The following is a 27,057-nucleotide window of genomic DNA, read 5'->3' on the forward strand; positions in this document are numbered from 1 at the left end:
ATGCAGAGAAACGTGATGCAAGTTTGTCGAGCATGTCGTCCAGCGCCACGCGGTGGGAACCGGTGAATTATTGGCAAAGCCCAATTTTCCTCATACTGTGTTGATTTTCCTGGATAAAATCTGTCGATAACTTGTAAACCAAACCTGACTGACAGAAGGAAGGATAATCACAGTTAAGTCATAATTTATAAAAGAAATTTTCCACATGTTAGAAAAATTCACTCGACGCCTCGGAGTAAAATCATTAAAAACAGGAACATTTATTCTTCGAAGAAGCGACAGCCAGAAGTACAATGTGACAAGCAGATTGCATCTCCAGAACTGTGCGCCGAGCCCGGCCCACAGTATCACCTTAAATACATATGTTTATCAATACACAAAAGGCCCACATGACGCTTTATGGTCTCTTTGCAGTCATACGATAATCAGGTTCGACTCGACCTCAAAAGAAAGACAGGCGCCCAAATGTTTAGACAAACAGAGACACTCGTGACTTCATCAGGAGACGGTGTATAGACGCTGCCATGAGAGAGAGTTCAGTGAAAAGTCACTGATCATTTACAACATCCACAATGATTAATATTAAAGATAAAAGAGTAAATAATGTTCTTTTTCCCAACACCACATAACATGTTTTTTATTTTCTGATTGTTATGCAATGAAATTGAAAACAAAATGATAATCTAGCGTTGTGATTGAGTGCTTTGGTTTTCCAACTGCATTTGTACAATTATGTATAATTAACCACTCCTCAGTGATACAAAGGACAAAATGCTTTGTCATTCAACGTGGACTGAAGTTGCAATGTGTGGTGGGTTGCTTTGTTTTTTTTAAAAATACGATTACATGTTTTACCTAACTTTATACGTTGTTTAATTTGTTGTATTTCTGGCCTTTGCACCAACACTTAGAGGCTGTTCATCAGTAAGAGAGATGGGCCCAATCCTAATCTCCACCCTGAACCCTCAAGCCCTGAACCCTCACGGACTCACTGACGTCAGCTGCTGACTGGTTGAGTCTGTGAGGGCTTGAGCTGGCGTGAATATGAATGACAGCACTTTACTGCAACATCACGTGACTACATTAAAAATATTGTGTACAATTATGTATTCATTTTATTATTTTTATTCACTGGTTTAAACGTCTTCCTCAGAAGATGAGAAGTCATTTTATATTATTTATTCACTCGTTTTTCAAAATAAAATGTTTGATAAATGTACAGAAAAATATATATATATATATTCTGTTTGCATTCCTCTAATTTATGTGTTTTTATGTTCCATAATGTTGTAAAGGTATTTTATCGCGCTAAATGCCCACGTGCCTCTTTATTTACCTTTTTTTTTTTTTTAACATCTCTTTCTTCCATTGGGAACTGCGTGTTAAACCTCCGTTGCAATGCATTGTGGGTAATTCCCTTAGGCAAAGTCAGCATCTAATGTTGACTTACGGAAAGGGTTCATAAAGGGCTCAAAATGTCCTCCACAGAGCCCTCAGGCCCTCCACCATGTGACACTGAGACACCTCTAAACCCTCGAGGACTTCGCGGGAGCCTCAAAGTCCGTGAGTCCGTAAGGGAGGAGATTGGGATTGAGCCATCGTCTTCATGTATTGAAGATGGCCGCTCTCGATCAATGATTTTACAAGGCTGCAACTTCTTATATGCATACACACACAAACACACACACACAAACACACACACACCCACACACACACAATCACAAAGTTTCTGAGTTTCTTGATTGGATTGATCATTTGATTTCTCGTTTCATGTCTAATATTTAGAGGACACAACTAACTCAGTTGGAGTTTGTGTTGGTTTGTTGTTATTTGTTGTCAACTGGGATAAGCTTGCAACATGAAACGTGCCCGAATAACTCAAATTCGACTACATAACAAACTGGTCGTCCAATCAATGAAAAGCATGCACGGTGTTGAAAACATATTTTAACAATGTTGAGCCACTTGTTTAACCGGCCCGAATGGAGTGGCATGGCGCCGCGCCGCGCTGCGCAGACATCGACGTTTTATAAATATTACAATCTTTGCGATAATACGTCACAGAGATGTGGTTTCAAATCTGGCGGAATCAGTAGACGTCCCACTTCCTTGTCCTATTATTGCGTCATCGTAGGTTATTCACACAGTGAGATAGCTTTATACACACACCGCTGTGTCATATTAAACACACACAGCTTCACTGTGTGAGAGAGAGAGAGAGAAGAGCCGTTTAGCCTGAGCCGAGCAGAAGCTATAGAGCGTGTTCACCCACGTGACCACAAGGAGCTTTGGCGGCCATTGTTGGGGTCCATGCACGGCGTTGTTTTGTTGTGTTTTATGCCGCTCTTCTTAACAAATGACCGTCATATCCTGAAGGAGACACAATTTCAGTTCAAAACGGCGTGTCTTGTGGTTATTGTACTGTCCGTTTCAACGGGGGTTCTGGCTCGAACAAGATCCTGGACCGAAATGACTTTTGGCCAACTGAAGGCCAGATTTCCATGTCTGCGGGGGCTGCGGGTGGCACCAGACAGGACGTGTGATATGACTGTGGCTTGTGCAGTGCTCTACAATCAGGAAGGAGAGGGTTCCCCTCATTATGGAGCATCCTGACGATGACCTAGAGCTGAAAGGGACAGAACTGCGCAAGCTCATTGTAGTTATGGGTTGAGATGTTGGACACACTTAATATGTTTTCTCTATATGTTTGTATCTTTCATTTATATGATTAATGGGTCATGGTTTGCTCCCTCTTTGCTTCGACATACTGAATAAAGGAACATGAAGAGATCCATGTTGTACAATAATGATTTTATTTCTCAGCCTAAATGAAGAAATACAAATTTCAGTTCAGTTTCAATTCATGGCAAAGCTCACAGATACTTGAGGCAACGATTTGCTTTACATTGTTACTCTTACATCCAGCTGCTGATCCAGTAACGCCATCTCCCTGAGGAGTTTTCTCATCTTCAGTCGTTTATATGTGATTTCTGTACGCAAATATCGTTTAGCACAAGGAGGCCAATGCAGAAGTGATGGTTTCACTCTTCTGTTCATCGCTCCAGTCTCAGATCTTTGAGTCTGATGGCACAACATCAGTTCCCGAGCGAGGCAGCGAAGCAGAGGGATGATGTTTTTCTGAGTCGTCGGTAAATATCTTTAAATAGAGAAGAAGGTCGAGGCTGAGTGCTCCGGTAGTTTCACATACACAGCCCACTTTAAGGTGCTTTTAAAGATGAAGAGAAAAATAAAATAAAACTGGTCACAGAAAGGAAAAAGGTTTTCAGATACAGAGAAAACAACTTGAAAACACATCCTCACCCATGATGCAGATGTGATCGGTTCAATTATTTATTTATATTGTTATGTTGAACTAATGCATATTCATAATATGACATTTATCTCAAAATATATGAGCTTTCAGTCACATTACCGGATATTGGTTTAGAAAGAAAGGACAAAAAAAAAGTTGTTGGTTTTTTTGTGTGGACATTTTAAAGAAAAAACACCCAACTTCCGACTACACGGTAGTTTGGACAGAACAGAGCTCCGTCCCAAACTCAACTGAGCTGCTACTCATGAGGTTGCGCAACCTCATGAGTTGCATTTCTCATGAGGTTGCGCACCCTCATGAGGAATCCAACTCATGAGGTTGCGCACCCTCATGAGTTGGATTACCCATGAGGTTGCGCACCCTCACGGGTAACCCAAACTCAGTTTCGTGCCTTCCGGGCTGCGAACCCGGGACTCACGCATGCAAGGTGAACATCCTAGCGAGACATTACACCGAACCGTTAGACAATAATGTACATGTACGGGTTCTATTTATCTTAGTTCTACTGGCTTTGTTACGTGTTCGTTGCTTGAGTAATTAAACGAAGCCTCCATTCATTCTCTACGGCGGTGCTGAAATACCCGGATGTAATATATTGTAGCGACCCTGTACAGGTATTTGTTGGGAGGGGGGGATGTTCGGACAGGGATCTCTCTCTCTCTCTCTCTCTCTCTCTCTCTCTCTCTCTCTCTCTCTCTCTCTCTCTCTCTCTCTCTCGCTCTCTCTCTCGCTCTCTCTCTCGCTCTCTCTCTCCGGCCAATCACAGGAAAGCAGCGTCCGTTTGGTGGGGTTGTGGCCTGTGATTGGTGGAGCAGGGGGAGAGGCGGGTTTTTCGGGGCTAGTACGTGTGTTGTGGTTAGCTTTTAGGGGTAGTGTGAGGAAAACGCTTAGTGAGCTAGCGTTAGCGAATAACACCATTACCATATCAGTTGTGTGTGAACCTTGGTCTAATAAACCAACAAGTGAATGAGACTAACGTCTGTGAGTCTTCCTGGCGTGGACGTTACAATATCTTTGGCCGCTAGAGGCGCAGTGGAGCCGCTTTGAGTTTCGCGTGAACGTGCAATCACGTGCACGTGTCCGGTAGTTTATAGTCATGTACGTTAACTGCTCCACATGTTGCGTTGGACCTGCAGACGCTCCAAAGCAGCAGGCGTTCGCCACCAAACTGAGATGGGATACTGAGAAAGCCAGACTAGAATACAATAAATATTACTACATCCACAAATGTCCTGACTGGCTGAAGAATTACGTGCACTATGGGAGGAGCTTTCTGCAGAAAACAGGTGGAGTCACGTGTGGGCCTGCATGACACAAACATTTTCAGACTCCTCTTCTGTTTTTTTTTAATCTACAGTAAATATGAGCATAGTTTATCTCCCCTCATGGCATCGTTTTTTATTTGTGGCATCCTCTCCACTTCTTTTCTTCTTCCTGAAGTGTCTTCTCTTAAAGCTACTTCCCCTGTGGACAGAAGCAGTCGTGTTTGCGCTGACCAGGGTCCCTTTAGAAAAGCTCTCATTTCACTGCAGCAGAGGTCTGACAGCGTGCTGCGTGCACTCCTGCTGCTGCTTCTCCTGCAATGCTTTAAATAACAATACGTTGTTATGATTAAAGTCTTTGGTTTAGATTATAATAAACAGCTCTGTTGAGGTGAAAGAGACAAGGACAAAGAGACATTTCCTGTCTAAACCTCTCAAATAATTCAACCGTAAAAACAACCAATTGTACTGTTCACGACTGTAAGAGGTCAAATTATTATTTATTCCCCAAATACGCACAGATTACAAAAGCATTCTCAACAATGAGTAGAGATTTGTGAAGCAGAACTTTATCTTCACTCCATTTATAATCTCACAACCACCAGATTTAAGTTGTATTTGTTGTTATTGAGTTATGTTAAGTATGCAGATAATAGTGCAGTACATCACTAGTAATAATTCGCTCAGTGTTGTATTATTACCATGAACAAGACTTTGTCGCCCCTGGTGGGGTTGATAGACTGCATGATGTGCATTTGAGTTACATCACATGGTGTCTGTACTGTCCAGAGTGAGATATGAAGGTGTGTCAATATTTAAACTGATTTATTTACATCGATGCGTAACATGTCAGCCCAAGTCATACAAACAGCTTTCTTGCTTGTTTAAAATCCCAAGAGCCTCTCTCTCTCTCTCTCTCTCTCTCTCTCTCTCTCTCTCTCTCTCTCTCTCTCTCTCTCTCTCTCTCTCTCTCTCTCTCTCTCCAGAGCTTCCCTTGGTGTCTCTCCTCCAGAAGTCTCCCTCCTCTCCAGTCTGCTGCCACGCTACAGGCTTCTACCCGGACAGAGCCTCACTGTTCTGGAGGAAAGATGGAGAGGAGCTCCACGAGGACGTGAACCACGGAGAGATCCTCCACAACCACGATGGAACCTTCCAGATGAGCGTCGACCTGAATCTCTCCTCCGTCCCGGCTGAAGACTGGAGGAGGTACGAGTGTGTGTTTCAGCTGTCTGGTGTGGAGAAGGACAGCGTCACCAGACTGGATGAAGCTGTGATCAGGACCAACGCAGGTGAGACTGAGACCAGGAGGGATGGACATCGGAAGAAAAACTAACAGCGTGACCCTGCACTTAATCCTAAAAGGATCATCTGGTTTGCAACCTCCTCCCTTCTTCTTCTTCTTCTTCTTCTTCTTCTTCTTCTTCTTCTTCTTCTTCTTCTTCTTCTTCTTGTTTTCTTTGTTTTCTTTCATGCACTCTTTTAATATTCAATCCTGTACTCTCTTCTCTTTATTTCAGGATTCAGACTTGCAAACAGTAAGTTGTCCTTCGTGACATAAACAATATATTTGCTTTATTATTCAGAAATGAGCTATTATTTGCGTGTCACGCCCGGTCGCGTCTCTGAACATGAAGAGTTTCAGATTAATTGTCACTTTATTGTACCGGACCAGAATGCACCTGGGTAGGCCTATGACGTTTCACCAGCTCAGCACGGGAGAGGCAGCGTGAGTTTCTTTGTTCTTTTGTTGGTTTCCGTTGATTCTCTTCTTACATCTCTAACTTGTAATCAATAACAATAATGAACCTGTTCAATAAAAAAAACTATTTAAAAAAAGTGAATAACATCTTTTTTGTTCAAAGACTGTGAAGAGAAAGAAAGTGTTCTTGCATCTTACAAGTTGTATCGGGTCAAACGAACATATCCAATAAACAGTAGGTTTTCCAAAAGATCCACAAAAGTGTTTTCACATTATTTGAGACTTAAAACATTGAATTGATTGTTGTATTTCTTCACGCCTTCACATTGGAGCAGGTGAAGAAAACCCACAGAGACGCTGGAGAAACATGAACACTTCCCTGGTAGTTGAGTGTCCATTTTAATTTGATGCATTTCTTTCTTTAGTTTGACACAAAGCTTCAGCTCTGTCGTGGAGGTGTCGTTCTTACCGGCTTCATTAAAGCAGCATCACCGGGTTATCCATTAATCTGAGTCCGAGCATTTAAAAACAAACTAAAGTTTAACCATTCAACCCTCAACATGCCCAAGGTTTTACAAGAAATCCCTGTGGCCTGATTTCCTCTGAGGAAACAATACAATCTGTAACCCTGACTTAAGAGCTGCAACTGATTAACCAACAGTAGAGACGCTAACGCGCCAAAGGAGGAACACGGAGACGAGCCGGGACTGTGCTCTTTGTTCGCCGGCTGAGGATGGGCAAAGCAAAGGACTCCTCCGGGGTGGAGAGACCCAAATGGGACAACAAGGTCCAGTACCTGCTGACGTGCATTGGCTTTGCAGTGGGAATCGGCAACGTCTGGCGCTTCCCTTACCTGTGCCAGATCTACGGAGGAGGTGAGATGCTAGGATGCACCAGACTGATCAAGATTCATACGTTTTATCTCCTTTGTAACTTTTAACTATTTTCACCGATTATGAGAAACTGAAATGAAAATCAAACTCTGTGGATTATCTTTGTGCCTCAGTGTAATTAGTCATTGAAGAACGGACGAGGCCAGTCAGCTGATGTGTGAGCGCTCGTAGTGAACAATAGGGATCGTTTCTGCTTGAACACCACATTGTATTTACTCATAGTTCCAGTGAAATCTCTGCAGTTCCAAACTAAATCCCCCAAAATCCATCTTTACTGAATAAAACAGCAACAACAATAACACATCCAGTGTTTACATAGTGCTTGAAATGTATTTTATGTATTTCTGGAGATCAGTGCACAGCTTTTCTTCTTTGTGATGGAATTTGTATTGATTTTCTAGATATGCATATAAAGAAAAGATGTGTACAATACATGTACATAAAGATACACATGCACATAATCATACAAATAAAAAATATAGAGGGGTATACCTGCATTTACACACACATACTATGTATATAGGCATACACAACCTCATGCACATGTACACATATCTACACACACACACACATGCATACACACACACATACATATATACACACATATATATGTATATATACATACAAAACATAACTTGCATTCCTTTCAATGGCTGGCTTGAGGTAGTAAAAGAAAATCCAGATCATTAGCGGGACCAGAGTGCAGTGAGACCTGGAGGGGTGGACTCACTGCGAGGTCAACGTTTGCTTCGTGTCTTCAGGTGCGTTCCTCATCCCCTACCTGATAGCGCTGGTGTTCGAGGGCCTCCCGCTGCTCTACCTGGAGCTGGCGATAGGACAGAGGCTCCGGATGGGCAGCGTCGGTGTCTGGAACTCCATCTCGCCGTTCCTGGGTGGAGTCGGTGGGTGACGTGCATCACGCCTTTCGGCCGTGGTCAGCTTGTGCATTCTCCTGTTGTTCATCATGTATTTCCTCACGCGTAGGCATTTCCTCCATGCTGGTGTCATTCCTGGTGTGCATGTTCTACAACACCCTCCTAGCCTGGGTGCTCTGGTACCTCTTTCACTCTTTCCAAAACCCGCTGCCGTGGAGCCAGTGCCCTCTCAATGACAACCTCACAGGTAACACGAGCCACCGTCAGTCCTTCCAGCTGCCCTCCATACGTTGGTCAGTGGCAGAAGTATTACCAATAACAGCATACGTAACATTTAATGTGAACACAAGCTGTCTGATTCACCCGTGTAATTATGATACGTTGCAAAGGAACTCATAAACATGCGACCATAAAACAACATTTATGTCACATTATAGGTCGGATTGAATTGGAAAACTAATGGATTTTTATTATATATATATATATATATATATATATATATATATATATATATATATATATATATATATTCTGATCGTTTTCTGCTTCGTTAATATTCTAAATTTCAGATTTTGCAACTTTAAGATCGGCATAGATGTCATTATTGTATGCATCCCTGCAGGTTACAATGCGGAGTGTGTGAAGAGCACTCCAGCAAACTACTTCTGGTACCGTGACACCCTGAACGTCACGCCCGACATCGAGACCAGCGGCTCTCTGCAGTGGTGGATGGTCCTCTGTCTGGCCAGCGCCTGGTGCGTGGTCTACATCTGCTTCATCCGAGGCCTCGAGTCCATGGGGAAGGTCCGTTCATGCGGGCGAAGAACAGACGCCCCGTTTCATCATCAACCATAACAACATCACTGCTGACAATCCCAGTATAGCTGTAGGAAGGAAAGAGTTAATGAAGGCCCGTGTCGCGTGTTTCAGGTCGTGTACGTGACCGCCATCTTCCCTTACCTGGTGCTGACCATCTTCCTGATCCGGGCCCTCACTCTGCCTGGAGCGACTGCTGGACTGGTGTACCTCTTCACTCCGGATGTGAGTTAGTCCACTCTCTAGCACCGGCTGATTGTACCACTGTATGCACAGGACACGGTGAGCTTATGTGCTGTGTTTACGCACGCTTGTAGTGGGAGATACTGATGACCCCTCAGGTGTGGCTGGACGCTGCCACGCAGATCTTCTTCTCGCTCTCTGTGGCCTCCGGCGGGCTGATAGCGTTCTCCAGCTATAATGCAGAGAAGTAATGAGGGAAAACTACCCCATGACAGTATAATCTGGATGATGCTCTGTGTGTGACTTTTCTTCTGATCTGTGTCCGTTAGAAACGACTGTGAGATGGATGCGGTCCTAGTGGGAGTGATAAATAGTGCCACATCGCTCTACGGCGCCATCCCCATCTTCTCCATCCTGGGATTTAAAGCCAACAACGCCTTCAACTCCTGCATGAAGGAGTGCGTACATGCACACATGTGCCATGTTATTAAAACATTTATTATTTTTCTTTGGCGATACCAACGAGGCAGAATATCTTTTTGGGTGTCCAATCTGCAGGAACATCTTGGCCCTTACAAACCACTTTGAGCTTCCAGACCAGAACATGACAGTGGACAACTATGATCAATGGTTGGAGTATCTCAATCGTACGTCTGCAAGTGAGGTGGCCAGTGTGGACCTGAGGCACTGTGACCTGCAAACATTCCTGGACCAGGTATTGTCGCGAAGGTTACGTTGTTGTACCCTTAGTTCAATAAACAAAGGAGCAGCCCACGACTGGAATCTACGGGTTGAACTCTCTTTACATTTGCGTAAGAGTAGCTGGCCGATGAAGACGTGTCCACCCAAATGCATGCAAACCCCACACTGTATAAAGGACAGCCTAGACACCCTACACCCTTTTCAGCGAGTGGCATTGGAGCAGCAGGGCCCCATTGGTAGAGGGCTTCACCAGTGCTTATAGAACCAGGGTTACATTATCGTAACTTCCTAACTCCGCCCTCTACTGGACTTTGTGGGCACAACCTCCAACCTTACACAATGCATACTGGGTTTTTCTTTACCTCCCTTTCCTCTTCCTGTCCCAGAGCGCATCGGGAACCGGCCTGGCTTTCATCGTGTTCAGCGAAGCAGTGGTAGAGATGCCAGGCGCGCAGATATGGGCCATACTGTTCTTCACCATGCTCTTCAGCCTGGGCCTCTCCTCCACATTCGGCTACTTGGAGGGCATCCTCGCGCCCATCAAAGACCTCAAACTACTGCCCGAGTGGATCTCTGACGGGGTCCTAACGGGTAAGCTTTAAAAGGTATAGTTCAGGGGTTTTGAAGCGGTAACGCATTTTAAATCTGCCTGTTCTCTCACGTCCTCAGTGGTCATCTGCTTGACAGCCTTCCTGCTGGCTCTCATCTTCACCTTGGGTTCGGGGAACTACTGGGTGGAGATCTTTAACAGCTACGTGGGCTCTTTACCTCTGCTCATCGTTGCATTATTTGAGATCATTGCAGTCATTTATATCTACGGAATGAAGAAGTAACTTGTTTTAATACTCTTGTCAGCTTATGGGATTCATGTATAAATTGAGCTTCTGGTGTACTTAACATTTCCTGTGTGTGTCCTCGTATCCTCTTACAGTTTCAGTGACGACATCTACTTCATGACGGGGAGGAAGCCCAACATGTTCTGGAAGGCATGCTGGATGGTGATCAGTCCTTTAATGCTCCTGGTGGTGTTGATTGCCTACATTGTCATACAGGCACAACAACACCCAACTTATCCTGCATGGAACCCAGCCTATGTAAGTACAAAGCCTATGTAAGTATAAAACCTATGTAGGTGCATAGCCTACGTAAGTGCATAGCCTACGTAAGAACATATCCTACGTAAGTACAAAGCCTATGTAAGTACATAGTCTATGTAAGTACAAAGCCTATGTAAGTACATAGCCTATGTCAGTACATAGTCTATGTAAGTACAAAGCCTATGTAAGTACAAAGCCTATGTAAGTACATAGTCTATGTAAGTACAAAGCCTATGTAAGTACATAGTCTATGTAAGTACAAAGCCTATGTAAGTACATAGTCTATGTAAGTTAGGGTGACCAGACGTCCTCTTTTTCCCAAACATGTCCTCTTTTAGAGACATAAAAAATGCGTCCGGCAGGGATTCCAAAAACGTTGTGGATTTTTTACTTGTTGGATATTTGTGTTTCTTTGGGTCTTTCACAAACTAGTTATTACGCCCTTACAAAACATGACCATTTTGAGCCTTGGAACGATACTTCGCCATTTCCAATCTGGCAACACTGAGCACCTTGCCACGTCCACTAGTTGCATAGTTTAGAAGTGTGCACTTCAAGCCAAAGTTAGCAACTAGCTAGTGACCATAGTGAAGCATTTAGCGGCTAGAGACCAAAAACAAAGCTGAAAGAGAGTGTATATATTAATTTTACTTGTCGGGTCACTTTGGGTGGTACCCATAAATGAATGCAGTTTTAGAGGAATACTTTTACGTTCTTAGACAGAGTTAACAGCCTTTTGTTTTAAGATTAATGAGAAGATTGATGCACGTTCATGAAGCTAGCCCTGCAGGAAATTAGCTTTGGAAGAATGGTGACCCAGATAGCCTGGCTCTGTCCTAAAGGTACATTAATATGCCAACCAGCACCTTTAAAGGAATAACTACCTATATCTTCTTTCTTTAAACCACACACAAAGTAAAAAAGTAAACACATTTGTTAGCGTGCTGGAAAATATTTTTTGGTTGGGTAGAGGGACTTTAACTTATGCTAAGCTAACCAAATTATAACAGATATGAGAGTTGTATTGCTTTTAAAGAGGGAGAACAAAGACTTACAATATTCTTTGTGTACACTTCTTTGTCTTTTTCCCTTCAGGAACTATTCCCCAAAACGGAGGTGAAGCCCTATCCAGACTGGGTGTTTGCCATAATCATCCTCCTCTCTGTCGTACCAGTGATTTCCATCCCGCTGGTTGCTCTCTACAAACTGATCTGCTGTAGAATCAAGAAGTCGTCCGCTCGCACAGACCCGAATCCCTCCTGCTCTGACGGCTTTGAGGTTGAAACAGAACAGACGCATCACTGAACAAAGAAGGACGTCATCCGAAATCGTTGTTGCTGCTTCTGTTTCCACGAACAGCCGACATACAATGGTGCACGTTTACATTTATCGGGATTCATCAGGAACTGACAACTGTGGTCCAAAATAACAAAAGTGGATTTATTTAGCGGTAAAAAAAAAATGACATTGTCGTCTACTGTACAAAACATTTTTAAATCGGATCGAAAGCTTCCTGCTGTCACTCAAGTTTTGCGCTTGACACGCCAACAGTACTTCTGTGAACTCATTTACATGCAAATTGTCCTCCAAGTGACGTTGTGTCTTTGTGGAAAACTACCACAAAGTGCAAATCAAAGTCCAGCGACACAAACAGCTTTGGGATGAGACGAGGTCTCGGTGCAGTAGCTGGAGGATTTTAAATTATACGTATTTATTGTGTTTATGACTGAAGGTTTATCACTGTTTTACGACTCAGGACTGTTTATATTTCTCTAAAAAAAACATTTCCTCTGCACTTTGTACCAGGCACATTTCTTTCAGGCACACTAAAGATCAGAGAACTCAAAAAAAATCACGGATTTCAAACCTGAGAATGAGAAAAAAATCAGTGTCCAAAGAAATAGACACAAGTGGTTTTAATGGGAGCTGCACTTAGGACAAGCTGGTCGTCTACATCTGCATGGCCAAGAAGTCGACTGGCGTCCTGGGGGTCATGGCCTGTCGGACTCTGGCCAGCCGCATGTCCCCCAGGCGTCGCTCCAGACTGCGCTTCCCTGTCAAGAAGAAGACAGCAGACAGATAATAATGACAAATCCCCTCTCTTGGGACAGTAAACTGTAAAAATGCATGCACCTGAACTACTTCAGCACCTGTAAAAATGTAATAGAAACAATAAAACTGATTCATGTGTTTGTTCACCTTTCACATAGTCCACATTCAAAGTGAATGACCCGTATCGTTCATTAGCGGAAAGTTTTCTCAATGTGACCTCTTTCCTGCAGTTCAGTCCTTTCCTGGCCGTTGAACAAACACGTTTAGTGCGTCTGTGTTGATGATTAGACAGTAAAAGACTCGTTTCTTTTGCCAAATCGTCTGGTTCTGGTCTTTTGGAGTTTACGTTTGGAAATTTCCATTTTAAAGACTAATCTATAAATCAACAACATCATAACCAATTAATTGATAATCTAAATAGTTGGAGCCATGATTTACTGTTCTGCTGTGTGTGTGTGTGTTGTGCAAAACATTGTCTTTAATCTGTTTCTGTGAAATATGCTTTGTAAACTGTATCACCATCCTAGTCTAAAGAAAATGCTGGCAGGTGGTACTGTTGTGCGTTTCTTTCCAGACGGTACGCACGTTTGTGCAGCTGTGGCAGCAGATGCTTGTAGAGAGGCCGGTGTTTTGACAGCACGAGCAAGAAAGACAGACAGAAAAGCAGCTCCACTGCTTCAAACTGCACAACGCCACTTTGGGTCTTACTGCCAAGAATCAGTCCTGATGAGAAAATGAAGAAAAGAGCTTGATATTGCTTCAAATAATTTGTTGTTCCTGATGTATACAACAAAAAAAGGGGGAAATGTTGCCTTTGTTGCTGAGCCTGATGAGGTGATTGGCGTATTCGGCCATATCCAATATCATCTGCAGGAAGTAGACGGGGTTCTTAGCAACCGTCTGACCGAAGGGCAAACTCTGGGCACACACATGAAACCTAACGCGAGAAACAAAACACACAAAAACACAGAGGGGGAGAAAAGAGAATAAAATGATCGAGGCCCTGCCCAGTCAGACATTTACATCCTGAGTTAAGAGAGGGAACAATCAGTTCTCAGCTGCAGTTATTGATTGATAACCCTCTCAGTGCTGAAAGGTGCTAAATGTGATACTCAGAGCATCACTATAGAAGCAAGCAACTGTTTGCAATGTGAAGATAAAGTGGAGAATCTCGTTGCTCGGAGGGAATATTAATGCTCCCAATCTCATTAATCGCAGTTTTAAATGAGCACATTGGAGAACTGAAAAGTGAGAGTTTATTGTAACTGTATTTCAATACTATGCCGGACATGGAGACTAATTATTCACATTATATTGCCCATTGAATTGATTTAAATCTGAATATTAGACAGTTATATCTCAGTATTTTATCTGAAAACACAGCACAGCTTCACAGCATGTCACTATCCCCGTTAACTTTCGTGAAGTGAACCTAGTTCACCTGGTCGTGTTAAATCTATCGTGGTTACATTAGCGCTAGCTAACCTACATTACCGCAGCGAGCTAACATGACTTATAGACGGCTTCAGGCTGTCTATGAGACTGAACATTGCATAATAAAATATTGTCGCGATCCCCGTTAACTTTCTTGATGTGGACTTAGTACGACTAGCAGTGTTAAAAGTTCTGTTATGGGCTTGAAATACTGAAGCTATCGTGTTTACGTTAGCTTCTGCTAACGGGAGCTAGCAGAAGCATTTTTAGCTTGTGCCCTAACAATAGATGGCTCTCTGTTAGCTTAGCAACGTTAGCACGTAGCATTCGTTACGTGTTGGTGTGTAATCGTTACCCTCTTTCAGTGAACTTACACTAACTATTAGTGATGTATTTTACAGAGAGGATTCACAGCTGCCAGGGTCCAGAGGACAACATACAGCATCGCTGCAGCAGCTCCAGTCCGTCTCTGCAGATCACCAGCAGGCCGCACGCAGGCCTCAAAGCCAGCCACAGCTTATCATTACCAACATATAATAATACATTTGGTTCTAGACAATTATTTTCATGTGTATCTTTTTATTTAACCTTAGTTTCGGTGGAGTTTGTGTTGGTTTGTTGTTATTTGTTGTCCTGTCGGCTGGAATAAGCTTGCAACATGAAATGTGCCCCAAAAACTCAAATTCCACAAAAATAACAAATTGATCGTTGAATCAATGAAAAGCATGCACAGTGTTTAAAACATGTTTTAACAATGTTGAGCCACATGTTAAAAACCAAATTACGAGATTCAAAAACATGCTCCCTGTGTTTTAATGGCTCATGCATGGACTAAACTTGCCCATAAATCAATGATCACCAAATGTCGGGGTTATTTGCCATTGAGTTGTAGATACATGTCCTCAAATAACAAGAAATCTGACTGCCTTGACTTTATGTGTGCAATTACTAAAAGGCTGCACAACTGGTGATGATGAAACTAAAAGTGTGTAATTGGTCTCAGTTTTTATTTACATAGAATTAAAGCAGCTGAATGGACTTTGCTCCACTTCATGAAGCCGGAAACCGGCTTATGTATCAGGGTATCTGGTTTGATTTTGACAATTGGTCTGCTTTGTTCTGTTCAGCAAAAAAGGGCTTGAATCCAGATTGCGACTACATTTTGGAGTTGTGTTTCATGCCACCTGATGAAGGAAAGCCTAATATCCACGCTCTTTTAGCTTTGTTTTTGGTCTCTACCAAGACTGAAGGAAAATATCTAATGCTGCAATATGCTCTACTTTGTTAGTAATGATGTTCCTCACTTTAACTGAGTCTATTTTTGTTTGCTTTAGTACAGTAAACGCAATGTTGATATTAAAAAAAAACCCTGAGGTAAATTTGTGATATATAACTTGTGTACAATGTTCATTTTTATTTTATTTTTTAATCCATGACTTCAGCTTCCCATTGCTGAACAACTGCACAACCAGATATTTACTTTACATATCCATCCCCAAATGACAGTGAAGACAGTTTGTGCAGAATATTTATCTAATTTAAAGGCATTTTTATTAAACAACGTTGTAAAAGTAGTGCGGCAGGAACAATCCGCACATCCTGCAGACACGTATGGGTATTAAAACATTATGTAAATTATCATCTGAAGAGGACCTAAAAATAGACTGGAGATGGCCTTACCTTGAGTTCAACACAACAGAAAACAAATGCTTTAATTGAATCTTCATCTTCCCACCAAACAAGCAGTTGAGTCTCTGTTAATTGGTGCTGAAGGGTTGTGCTCGGCAATTAAAGCACTATTTTGTAAAAGACGGGAGAGGCCACAATTCTGTTGATTGTTTGCCACATACAGAGGAAAAAGTGCACGCCAACTTAATTATTATGTAAAAATAATAATTATGTACATCTATAAATAAGTTAATAAATTGCAAAAATATTGGATGCTTTGTGAAGAGGTTGAGGCAGAGACAAAGTCTCCAACTTAGTTGACTTTTATTTGTAATGTGCGATGCACATACAGTGCACTTTATTGGAAACATGCTCATGCTCAATAATATATTTCATGTATCTTTTGAGGCAGACTTTGCACTTTTCACCTTCATGACTTGGTCTCAGGGGTACAGCTGATTAAGTTTTTTCTTCTCGCAGCCTTAACTGAACGCTGCTTTTCAAAAAGTTGCCGTACCTGAATCGTAATCAAACATAAATGAAGGTTTGTCTCGCTCGGGCTGTCTGCACACATTTCTTGGGTATCCTGCCAGATATCTACGCCGACAGAACATACAGTACAATTCATTGTGTTTCTAAGATGAATGCAATTGCAATTGTAAAGTCACTGTTAGTGTGAGCGGCTGCAAGGGCTTGAGCTGCAGAGGAAGCACTTTGCGACGACATACCTCATTTCCTTTACGACACTAAAACTTGAACGTCTTCCAGGTTCCTTGCTTTACGAGACTAGAGGTAATTGAGTTTCTAATAATTGCAGAGGAGCAACTAGATATTCCTTTAACTGGTCCATCCCTAAAGGACAGTAATGACAGTTTGTGCAAAATAATTATATAAATTAAAGTGACTTTCATTGAACCACATTGTAAAAGTTTAGTTGCAGGAACAATAAGCACACCCTGTAGAAGTGTATGCGTGTAAAATATGTAGATCCTAATCCAAAGATTAAAAAAGAATGAAGAGTGGCCCTACCTGCAGATCAACACAACACAAAGCAAATGCTTTAATTTAATCTTTGTCTTCACACTAAACATGCAGTTGCGTGTCTGTTAATTGGTGCAGAAGGGTTGTCCTCGGCGATTAAAGCGTTTGATTTTTAAACAGGGGGGGCCACATTTCTTTTGATCGTGGACCTCATTCAGAAAAATATAATAAGTCGCAGGCTAGACAAAAAATGTAGTTTTCAACCATTTAAACAATCAAAATAACTACCCAACGCTGCTACACGGCATTATTGCTTTTTGGTATCGGCTGACATTTAATTTAAATTAAATTGAATCTCTAATACAAGTGTGGAAATTGTGTACCTAAATTATTAACCACATTTGCTATTTATATTGCGTCTAATTGGGACGAAGAAAACATCTGTTGAGTATTTTAACATAAAATTGTTTGAGGGTGAAATAGTATGTAAAATATCTGTAAATAAGTTAAGTAAATAAGCTAAGAAATTGAAAAATATTTGATTCTTTGCAAAGAGCTTGAGCCAGAGATAAAGTCTCTTTACTTTTGTTGACTTTTAGTGGTAAAGTACAATGTGCAATGCACATACAGTGTACTTTATTAAAAATATGCTCATGCTCAATGATACTCGCTGCCTGAACCGTCTGTGTCTGAACGCCGCTTTTTAAAATTTGTCGTGCTCAAATCTGATTAAAACTTAAGTCATGATGTGTCTCGGGCTGTCGGCCCACATTTCTTAGGTATCCTGCCAGATATCTAGGATGACAAGAACTTACAGTACAAACGTGGACATGCAGAACAGCACAGAACTCCCACAAAGAGACGGAGAACACAAATCATTCTGTCCAGTTCGATGCCAACGATGAATCCATTTGAAATGAATCGATTGTATTCAAAACACACAAATCAAAAGTTTATGGCCGCATCACTTCTGTGCAGACACATTGTCTCTTAGAGACCAATCAACGCCCAGGAGCTCATGGAGGCAGAGGAGAGCAGCGGGTTAGTTCATCAGCGCCATCTTGTGGTGCGTCACCGATTCAACACACAAGAAAAAAAAGGAATACAAGTTATTACAAGTTTGGCCTTTTCCTTCTTGTTGGCTTGTGAAAAACCTCCTTGAACTCCTTAAGTACCAGGAAGATGACATGATTGGTTGGGACTGCGGGAAAAACAAAACAAAAAAAATGAATGGAAGGCATTAATCCTATTTATATTATAATTCAATTCAGTTTATTTTGTACAGCCCAAAATCACAAATACAAGATTCCCCCCTAGAGGGCTTTAAAATCTGAACACATGACATCCTGTCCCAGGACCTCACATCGGATCAGAAAAACTCTCCAAATAAAGATAATAAAAAGCCTTTAACAGGGAAAAAGGGAAGAAACCTTCACAGAGCAGCAGAGACAGTCACGGTCCATCGTAGCATGCAGGGCCGGTTCCAGACACCGACGGTCCATGACGGGGGGCAGGACCAGCTCCAGACAGCCATCATCAATGGTGGGGGGGCAGGACCAGCTCCAGACAGCCATCATCAATGGTGGGGGGGCAGGACCAGCTCCAGACAGCCACGGTCCATGGAAACATGAGGCGAGGAAGCACAGAGGCTCCCGGAAAGGAGTAGTTATTAATGTGCAATGAAAGACAATAACTTATCCAGAAGGAAAGAAAAAAGAGGGGAAAGGAGCTGTAATGGAGTTACAAACATATACAATAGACTGACAGCGCCCTCTACACATGAGATATCAGATTGCATGAATATTGTGTTGTTTTTAATGGGATAAAGGGAAGATTAGAGAGATTTAGAGAGGATTGTCCTGCTTGTATGTTGCTCTACATTGCAACTTGTGTTCATCTGTAAAGTTTGAAGGAGATTTCCATGAAACGTGCGATGTTGGTTACTCTGCTTTTCTCAAGAGTCCAGACCAGATCCAGACGGGTGAGAACAATAATACATCAACATTTTGTTTGAATCGGTTTATTTCCATCTAAACAATACAACACAAACACAATACTAGCTGCTGTGGAGATTTTCAACAAACATTCTTGTGTCTTTTAGATCCAGAAAGGTCTTTGTCTTTATCCCAATTTAGACAAGAAGGTCATTTAATTCAATTCATCGGGACAAGTAACCGTAAATGTTTATTTGATTTGAATCTGACATAATGTATATGTCATATGTGCATTTAGCTTGAAGTGGCGGCAACTTACATCTAATTGGCCAACCACGTGTTGTAAAAGGATGAATAAGTGAAGCTTGTAAAGTTCTCACTGTCATGATGTGAAGTGATGATGAAAAGTAACACCAGTAAAGGTTTAATCAAACCTTTCAGTCAAACTGATGTAACGTTACTGTCAATAAATAATAAACTTATAAATATTGCTTGTTCGATCCTAAAAAACAACTTTTATCTCATGTGTAACAGCTACAGTGAAATCAAAGCCCACGGGTCTTTTCAAAAAGTCCCGCCGAGTTCAGGTTGCTCTCGGCGGGCAACGCAGCGCTGACCGCCAGCAGGACCTCAGGAACCTGGTTCGTAGGTTTTGTTGTGCGATTTGAAATATAAGGGGAACCTCGGTGGATTTCCCCTTCCTCTCAGGACCCAGCTTCATCTGTGCCTGTGAACATGTGTTTCTAAAAGCAGGCATCATGGTCTAAAAACAACCGCACTGTGGAAAAGTTTTTATTGTTATAAAAAAATAAAATAAAATCACAACCTTCCCCCCAATTGGTTTCCACTTTCCCTTTTGACCCCGCCATCATATCATAAAGACAGACACAAAATTAACAAGTTAATAATTGATGTGTTGGCGTCACAAACATTCATTCATTTTTTCAATTCTAATCTTCACACAGTGTCGTTTTGATGTCTGTTTTACATTTATTGTCCACTTGGTGGCGCAGTAGAGCGAATAATTTCGAGCCGCACCCGAGTTTTTCCGACTCCAAGGTTCAAGGCCTGAAGAACAACCGACAGAGTTAGAGACCCTCTTTGGAAAGACAATGACCTGAAGAATGGGAATCCGACTTTGTGAAGTGTATTTATTAACGATCTAGTGAAATGTTACTGCGAGGTTACGAGGCTGATGCAACAGAAACATAAATACACTTTGTAAAGTGTATTATAAGTGTATTTATTAACGATCTAGTGAAATGTTAAGGCAAGGTTACGAGGTGTATGTAACAGAAACTTAAGTTATTTTTTCCTGAGCCGACAGAACTCTTTCCAAACGGCTTTACTGCAATTCAACAATTTAAATGAAGTTAATCAACGATGTCGTTCCAGAGATCCAGTTGGAAACTTATTGTTTCATTTCATTGTCTAACGGACGCTGCGGGGCTCGGGGCCAAAGAGGTTTGGAGCCATGTCAACAGGGTAGCGACCTACATCCCATTCAACCTGCTAAACTTCAGGCACATGAAAAACAGGTTGACAGAGAACGCAGCAGGACATTCCTTCATCTTCACACATTTAGTGTACTGTCTGACCCGCTGGTCACGCACGTGCACAGCAACACTCAAACCCACAGATCTCCGTGTGAGAGAGCACTCCAAGTCTTTGACGAGAAACTGTGAACTCATCATCACTGCCACATCCTGAAGAAGCATCTGTGTTAAAGTTGTATCAACCTGATCAGCCTTAAAGGATCCAGCACCGTTTACAAAGCTTCTGTTAGGAAGTGCTCACCCTTCAGCACTAACGCACACAAAGCGATTTCTGTTGTCCACTCAAACTTGTGCACATAGATAGTTTAACCCGGGCTACCAGTATTAGTCCTGTCAGTGATGTATTACTGCTACATGAATGAATGAAACCTTAAAGGTGCAAATTAAATAATGCCCTTATGTGCAATATATCTGTGTGCAACATGATGAATGTAAATGTCTTCCTTACACTGGGATTTTTTTCCCTTTGTATATATACATATATATGCGATTCTTTTTTATCCATTGTTAACTTTTCATGACCGAACTGTTGTGTATTGACTACAGACTATAATTGATCGTAGTTTATTACGTAGTTTATGACCTCAGCCCGTACATTAACCCAATGGAAATCAGCTTTGCGGCTCTAATTGGGTGCATTGACATTTTATTTTAAAGTGTTAATCAATGTACGTTGTCCCTGTTGAACCAATTTGAAACCGGAAACGACGTCAACAGCACACGTTGGTGTAAAAATATTACCTGGAAGTACAGTCAGGTCTGGGACATGTTTCATGAGGGTGTGATGCGATGCACAAGCACACGATGAAATGACCTTTTGATTCTGACGCAACACACATTCTGGAAATGTTCCACTGGGCGTCACCTTGAAGGAAAGGATTCCCTCACCGCCGTGGATCTGAATCATCAGACTCAATTCAACGTGAAACCTTGACACACACACACACACACACACACAGCTGCAGGGATGTTACATCTTTCTTTGTTTTCATCCGTGTAATAAAACTAAAATATGAAAATGAAGTGGAATTAGAGTCGTGGCTGAAGACGAGAGACACACTGTGACACTGTTGTTCATAGAGAGAAACTCTCTGAGAAGGAGATTAAAGTGTAATCAATAACGACTGAAACTCAATTCCAAATGCAAATAATTAACCAGCAGTTCATGAAACTTTAAAGCTTTCCAGCAAACAGCAAATCTAACACAGATGATCTCAACCATGTAATGTGTGATATATATCTGCTGTATTCTGTTAATTGTCTGGTGAGTGATGCATCAGCTGTGTGTTAATCAACCCTTTGGCCAATAATTGTCATCATCACAATATTATAATGACAGGAGGGATGATATTAATGTTCTTCAAGTGGCAGTAGTTGGTCTTTTGCAGCCCAGGCTGTGATTAAACCTTGAGGTTTTAATATTAATGGCTTTAACGTTCTTGCTTTTGTCACCCTGAACATATTTGTTGTCAACGTAATCCGGGCTTCTCTTTATTTAAAAGTGTTACAACCTGTGGAGGTGAGTTTTCAGTTCTGTGGCTTGGCTGTAGTGTGTAACATTGGACATCGGCCCATTTGGGCCACTCCCATTTTCTATTTTTAAGCATGTTGATGCTATTTGACCCAGCTGAGTCAATATAAATCAATTCCAAATTAGTTGTAATATAAACCAATTTCACATCGATAATTAGTACATAAAGAAACAATTGAATCCATATAATTAGTAAACATAAATACATTGCACCCATATTATTAGCCAACATAAATACATTTCACAAAGGAAAGCACTTTGCGGCGACATAAAATGTGACCTTGAGAACACTTAAACATGTTAAGTATAAATAAAATGAGTTGATATCCAGATGGAGCTCTACTGATGCATCCTTGAAGGAAACTAATGGCGTGCCGCGCCTAAATAATTGGTTTGAAGTCACCTTTCCATACCAGCGTTGTATAAATAGCAACTACAATCAGCACACCCTGGATAGGTGTTTGAATAATTAAACACACGCACATGATGATGCTTCTAATCCTCAGATGACCTAAAAAAACTGTCAGTTAATAATTAGTTAATAAAGGGTTGCAGCCTGCATTTCTAGCGTTATATTTTAAGACAGGAATGGCCACATTCTTTGATTGTGGGCCACATATTGAAAAATATAATGAGTCACAGGCCAAAGAGGACATGTACACTGCAACCAGAAAACCACGCACACCTCGAGGAACACATGATGTTCTACAGCTTTAACGCTTGACATTACACTGGTTTATTAGCATTTAACCTTCCTCTTGTCTTAGCTTTCTGTTAGCATCTCTTGTCTTAGCTTTCTGTTAGCATCTCTTGTGTTAGGTTTCTTTTAGCATCTCTTGTCTTAGCTTTCTGTTAGCATCTCCTGTGTTAGGTTTCTGTTAGCATCTCTTGTCTTAGCTTTCTGTTAGCATCTCTTGTGTTAGGTTTCTGTTAGCATCTCTTGTCTTAGCTTTCTGTTAGCATCTCTTGTGTTAGGTTTCTGTTAGCATCTCTTGTCTTAGCTTTCTGTTAGCATCTCTTGTGTTAGGTTTCTGTTAGCATTTCTTGTGTTAGGTTTCTGTTAGCATTTCTTGTGTTAGGTTTCTGTTATCATCTCTTGTGTTAGCTTTCTGTTAGCATCTCTTGTGTTAGCTTTCTGTTAGCATCTCTTGTCTTAGCTTTCTGTTAGCATCTCTTGTGTTAGGTTTCTGTTAGCATCTCTTGTCTTAGCTTTCTGTTAGCATCTCTTGTGTTAGGTTTCTGTTAGCATCTCTTGTCTTAGCTTTCTGTTAGCATCTCTTGTGTTAGGTTTCTGTTAACATTTCTTGTGTTAGGTTTCTGTTAGCATTTCTTGTGTTAGGTTTCTGTTATCATCTCTTGTGTTAGCTTTCTGTTAGCATCTCTTGTGTTAGCTTTCTGTTAGCATCTCTTGTCTTAGCTTTTTGTTAGCATCTCTTGTGTTAACGGGTCGGTTTTGACCCATGTCTTAAATCAGCTGTAAAATACACTAAAATAATGATCTATCATCCAAGTTGTTTCTCGTGTCTTGGTGACGTTGTTAGTCTTCCCTATCCATGGACATATTGTTGTGTGTTTTAATATTTTTGGTGTGGGCCTCTGGGCCTTTTCTTTGTCAGGATACCACTGCATTTTAATTATAAACATGGTAAAATGAACCTGAAGAGAATCATATAAATCAATAAAAGGTTGTTGTGTTACCTGACTAATAATGAGCGGTATTAGTCAGGTACTGATCTCTTAAATACATTTGTTTTATTTATTGTTTCAGTTTAATACTATTAACTATAGTAACATCCATTGTGTTATGGATCGGGCTGCAGTCCAGATCCGGACCCAGAGGCTGTCGTATCTGGACCCAGACTTAAAACCAACTGAGAATTGAGAAGTATTACATTTTTGTCGAAGCCTTTCTAACCCGGTTAAGCTCCAGTCATTTCAAATGGTTTTACATACCCTCACTAAATCCAGAATATCTTCTCAACCACAACGGCTATTTCAATCATTTCAAAATGTATAATATACAGGAAACACTTGAGAGAGCTAAGAGGTTCATTCATGCAGAAACTATCAGTTTGACTGTTCACATACTTGCCTGTGCACTCTAATTGTACCTGGAGAGCGAGAATGTAAATATACTTTAATGCGTTGACAGTTGATGAGGATTTAAGGCACAATGAAAAGTCAAGACAGCGGAGGCTTTCCACACTTGTTAGGATAGTTGGGATCAGTGAGATTTCTTTTAATGCGGAGGAAAGTTTCACCATTCCCACGCGACATAGAAAGAATATTTTTAATGTGAAAAAGGAGCAAGAATTTTGGGCCAAACTGCTGCAGAAACACATAAATGAAGATGATCTTCACGGGTCGGTCAGATACGTTTTTCTGAATCTTTTACTTTCAAGTCAAAAGAGTGGAGGACCCGTGCAGTAAAGAGGCAACATCTCAAGGAGAAGGAAGTGGGATGAGCTGGTTGCTCGGAAATGGAAACAATAACTTCTTATGAACTACGTATTTGTGTACTGTGCGTTTAGGGCCGCTGAAAGCAAAAATGCCCTAACTTTCTTTCTGGACCTTGGACGCCTCTGGTTCTACAACAGGGGGGCTCTGCTCACGCAGATGCATCAATACATACCAAGCAAGTATTGTTTCTTCCATAAGTAAGTACTATTTCAGTTTTTTGGCATATAGTTAATATCTTGCTGAGGCTTTGTCTGACAATGGATTTGGCAATTGGCTGATTTTGTAGGTTTTAAATTTAAGAATACAATTAATGGGATTAGTGGGATGTCATGTCGTTGATATTTGTAAATGCAGATGCAGCTCTTGAACTCTATCGGGTAATGAAACAATACAATGCTGCACAACCAGTAATCAATTTCACTGTTGCATTCCTAAAGGAAAGCAATGACGGGCTTAGCTGGATAATTAAATGTGACTCTTAAAGCATTGCTAAAGTAACGACGGGAATCATCTGCACAGCCTGTACAGGTGTCTGAATATTAAGACACATGTAACATAGGTGAGGCTTCTATAGGTTATAATCTGAAGATGACCTGAAACAAGACAATAGATACGCCCTACCTGTAGTTCAAAGAACAGACAACAAAAGGACTAACTTTGGTTTATTAAGTGTGCTTGATTTTTTGTAATACATAAATCATTGTGTGTGTCAAGAATGACATTGACATTCAAATTAGTAACATTCAACATTATTCAATAGATAGAAGTCCTCTGATTATAATTCAAATATATTTATCTATTTATTTATTTCTAAATATAAATCAATATCACCCAAATACTATATATATATATATATATATATATATATATATATATATATATATATATATATATATATATATATATATATTATAACATGGACACATATAAAAGCTCATCACATGGACACTGAATGGCCAAGAAAACTAAACTGTTTGAGAAGATGTAAAATCGGTCAAATTTAATTTCTGTAATCTCAAAAGCTTTCCTCAAGTTCATTTTCAATTGTTTATAAGAAAAATATAATGCAAATTAAAATTTGTTTCTTTACTTTTTAGTTTTAGTTTAGTTACTGTTTTAAGCCTTTAGAACATATAATAACAACAAATACTTGCCAGGTTTAGAAAATGGAGTAAAATAATTTTGCTAGAAGGACATTTTTTACATATTTATTGATAAATAGGATAAAAAAAAGGACCAGGCAGACTGTCATCATGACAGTACTAAAAGGGTTAAACAAATTTTCACCGAACCTAACCATCCTGACAAGCGTGCAAAGCTTCTCGACTTTTGAATTTTTAATTGCACCTTTAATCTTCATCAACTGTCAACGCATAAACCTAACCAAGTTCTTTCTTATGAAGTAAGAAGTATATTTTGAAAAAGACTATGAAGACTGGAAATTGACACTTTCCTGGGCTTTTATAGGAGAATGCATGAGGGTGCGTTAATCCTGACCATATTTAGAGTTAATCTACAGAAGTCTTGTATTTATTCTTCCGATGTTTTCTTTTGTTGTTGTATAGTTGCTTTTATTCTTCTTTTCAGGGCCTTAAATCCTGATTTTCCTTCAAATGAACTGGGTATTCTTCCTCCTTTGGTATTTTACTTTGTGACATAACGTGTACCCGCCTGCTTTAAACCTACAGACCTGTCGCCCCGACGTTCGTGGTAATGAAGTCATTTAAGAGTCTTCTCCGGTCTCTTGTCAGATGAAATCTAGTCCTGACTCCGTGCAGTTTACCTGCAGGCCAACGATCTGGACCAGAGGCGGCTGGCGACGGCACAAATACATGAAGAGGACGAGAGGGAAACAGGATCCGGCTATTGTTGTACACTTGTTGACTACGTATCTACCACCTCTTATTTTCAATGAAATGTTAAAAAGGAAAACCTATGGAATAAACTATATATATATATATATATATATATATATATATATATATATATATATATATATATATATATATATATATATATATATATACCAGGCCAAATGTTACATTTTACAATTGACATGTTTTTGCTGACGGGACCGTGTGACACTAATATGAAGTGAAACCTGCAACATGTGACGTGCACACAGACAAGAAAGCAAGCATTATGAATCAGTACTTTCTGATTCTGGATCTAACTCAAAACAAGATGTTATCAACATTGTGTTCTCCAATTATGCCTTTCATGAGCTTATTGGCAAATCTCCAAAGCGACAGCTGTGCCAACAGCCTCCCCGATACCATCACTGTCACAACCAAGTCACGCACCCATGTTATCTGGAAGGAAGAAGCGTTGTACGTTGACAATCTGGAATGCTTTTGTATGTGTGATGGGTATATTTAGGTGACTCATAAAAGAAATAACTTAAAGGAAAGTCGTAGATATAGTCACTGATGCCTAAACAACATTCACAGGTTGGTTGGTTGCCAATGACTAACAAATCAATAAATCCCCGTGTTAACGTTGTGTAACGCAACTGAGCTACTTGGTTGGGTGTGAAAGACTGAGCTGGGTGCAGGGTGTTGAGTGGACTTTTCAGGTTAT

General features: G+C 40.8%; 3 protein-coding genes across 3 annotated transcripts; 2 read left to right on the forward strand and 1 right to left on the reverse strand.

Moving 5' to 3' along the window:
* The first annotated feature begins 3,680 nt into the window (after positions 1-3,680).
* LOC137785043 (major histocompatibility complex class I-related gene protein-like) lies at positions 3,681-5,929 on the forward strand. Its single transcript, XM_068576064.1, has 3 exons — positions 3,681-3,702; positions 4,471-4,620; positions 5,583-5,929. The coding sequence occupies exons 1-3, from the start codon at positions 3,681-3,683 to the stop codon at positions 5,927-5,929; spliced, it is 519 nt and encodes a 172-aa protein (XP_068432165.1).
* A 1,099-nt stretch (positions 5,930-7,028) lies between these two features.
* On the forward strand, positions 7,029-12,172 carry LOC137784424 (sodium-dependent neutral amino acid transporter B(0)AT3-like). The gene is made up of 12 exons (XM_068575039.1): positions 7,029-7,170; positions 7,950-8,090; positions 8,173-8,310; positions 8,686-8,867; positions 8,994-9,104; positions 9,197-9,309; positions 9,392-9,520; positions 9,621-9,777; positions 10,151-10,355; positions 10,434-10,593; positions 10,696-10,858; positions 11,957-12,172. The coding sequence occupies exons 1-12, from the start codon at positions 7,029-7,031 to the stop codon at positions 12,164-12,166; spliced, it is 1,851 nt and encodes a 616-aa protein (XP_068431140.1). The 3' UTR covers positions 12,167-12,172.
* A 147-nt stretch (positions 12,173-12,319) lies between these two features.
* LOC137785084 (telomerase reverse transcriptase-like) lies at positions 12,320-14,851 on the reverse strand. Its single transcript, XM_068576122.1, has 4 exons — positions 14,788-14,851; positions 13,726-13,850; positions 13,499-13,636; positions 12,320-12,915 (listed from the first exon to the last, which is right to left on the reverse strand). Exons 1-4 carry the CDS (start codon positions 14,790-14,792, stop codon positions 12,812-12,814), a joined length of 372 nt encoding a protein of 123 aa, XP_068432223.1. The 5' UTR covers positions 14,793-14,851; the 3' UTR covers positions 12,320-12,811.
* Positions 14,852-27,057: the final 12,206 nt, after the last annotated feature.

This window comes from Clinocottus analis, unplaced genomic scaffold (assembly GCF_023055335.1).
Source record: "Clinocottus analis isolate CAN_PGR_092001 unplaced genomic scaffold, fCliAna1.0.p SCAF_14, whole genome shotgun sequence".
NCBI classification, from domain to species: domain Eukaryota; kingdom Metazoa; phylum Chordata; class Actinopteri; order Perciformes; family Cottidae; genus Clinocottus; species Clinocottus analis.

Excerpts from the sequence above, each read along its gene's own strand:
- LOC137785043 (XM_068576064.1), top strand. The coding sequence starts at position 3,681 with ATGAGGTTGCGCACCCTCACGG. Across the intron at positions 3,703-4,470 it reads GAGGTTGCGCACCCTCACGG|ACGCTCCAAAGCAGCAGGCG; the intron begins GTAACCCAAACT and ends TTGGACCTGCAG. Across the intron at positions 4,621-5,582 it reads GAGCTTTCTGCAGAAAACAG|AGCTTCCCTTGGTGTCTCTC; the intron begins GTGGAGTCACGT and ends CTCTCTCTCCAG.
- LOC137784424 (XM_068575039.1), top strand. The coding sequence starts at position 7,029 with ATGGGCAAAGCAAAGGACTCCTCCGGGGTGGAGAGACCCAAATGGGAC. Across the intron at positions 7,171-7,949 it reads GTGCCAGATCTACGGAGGAG|GTGCGTTCCTCATCCCCTAC; the intron begins GTGAGATGCTAG and ends TCGTGTCTTCAG. Across the intron at positions 9,778-10,150 it reads TGCAAACATTCCTGGACCAG|AGCGCATCGGGAACCGGCCT; the intron begins GTATTGTCGCGA and ends TTCCTGTCCCAG.
- LOC137785084 (XM_068576122.1), bottom strand. Across the intron at positions 13,637-13,725 it reads CATCAGGCTCAGCAACAAAG|GACTGATTCTTGGCAGTAAG; the intron begins GCAACATTTCCC and ends TTTTCTCATCAG. Across the intron at positions 12,916-13,498 it reads GCTGCCACAGCTGCACAAAC|GGAAGCGCAGTCTGGAGCGA; the intron begins GTGCGTACCGTC and ends TCTTCTTGACAG.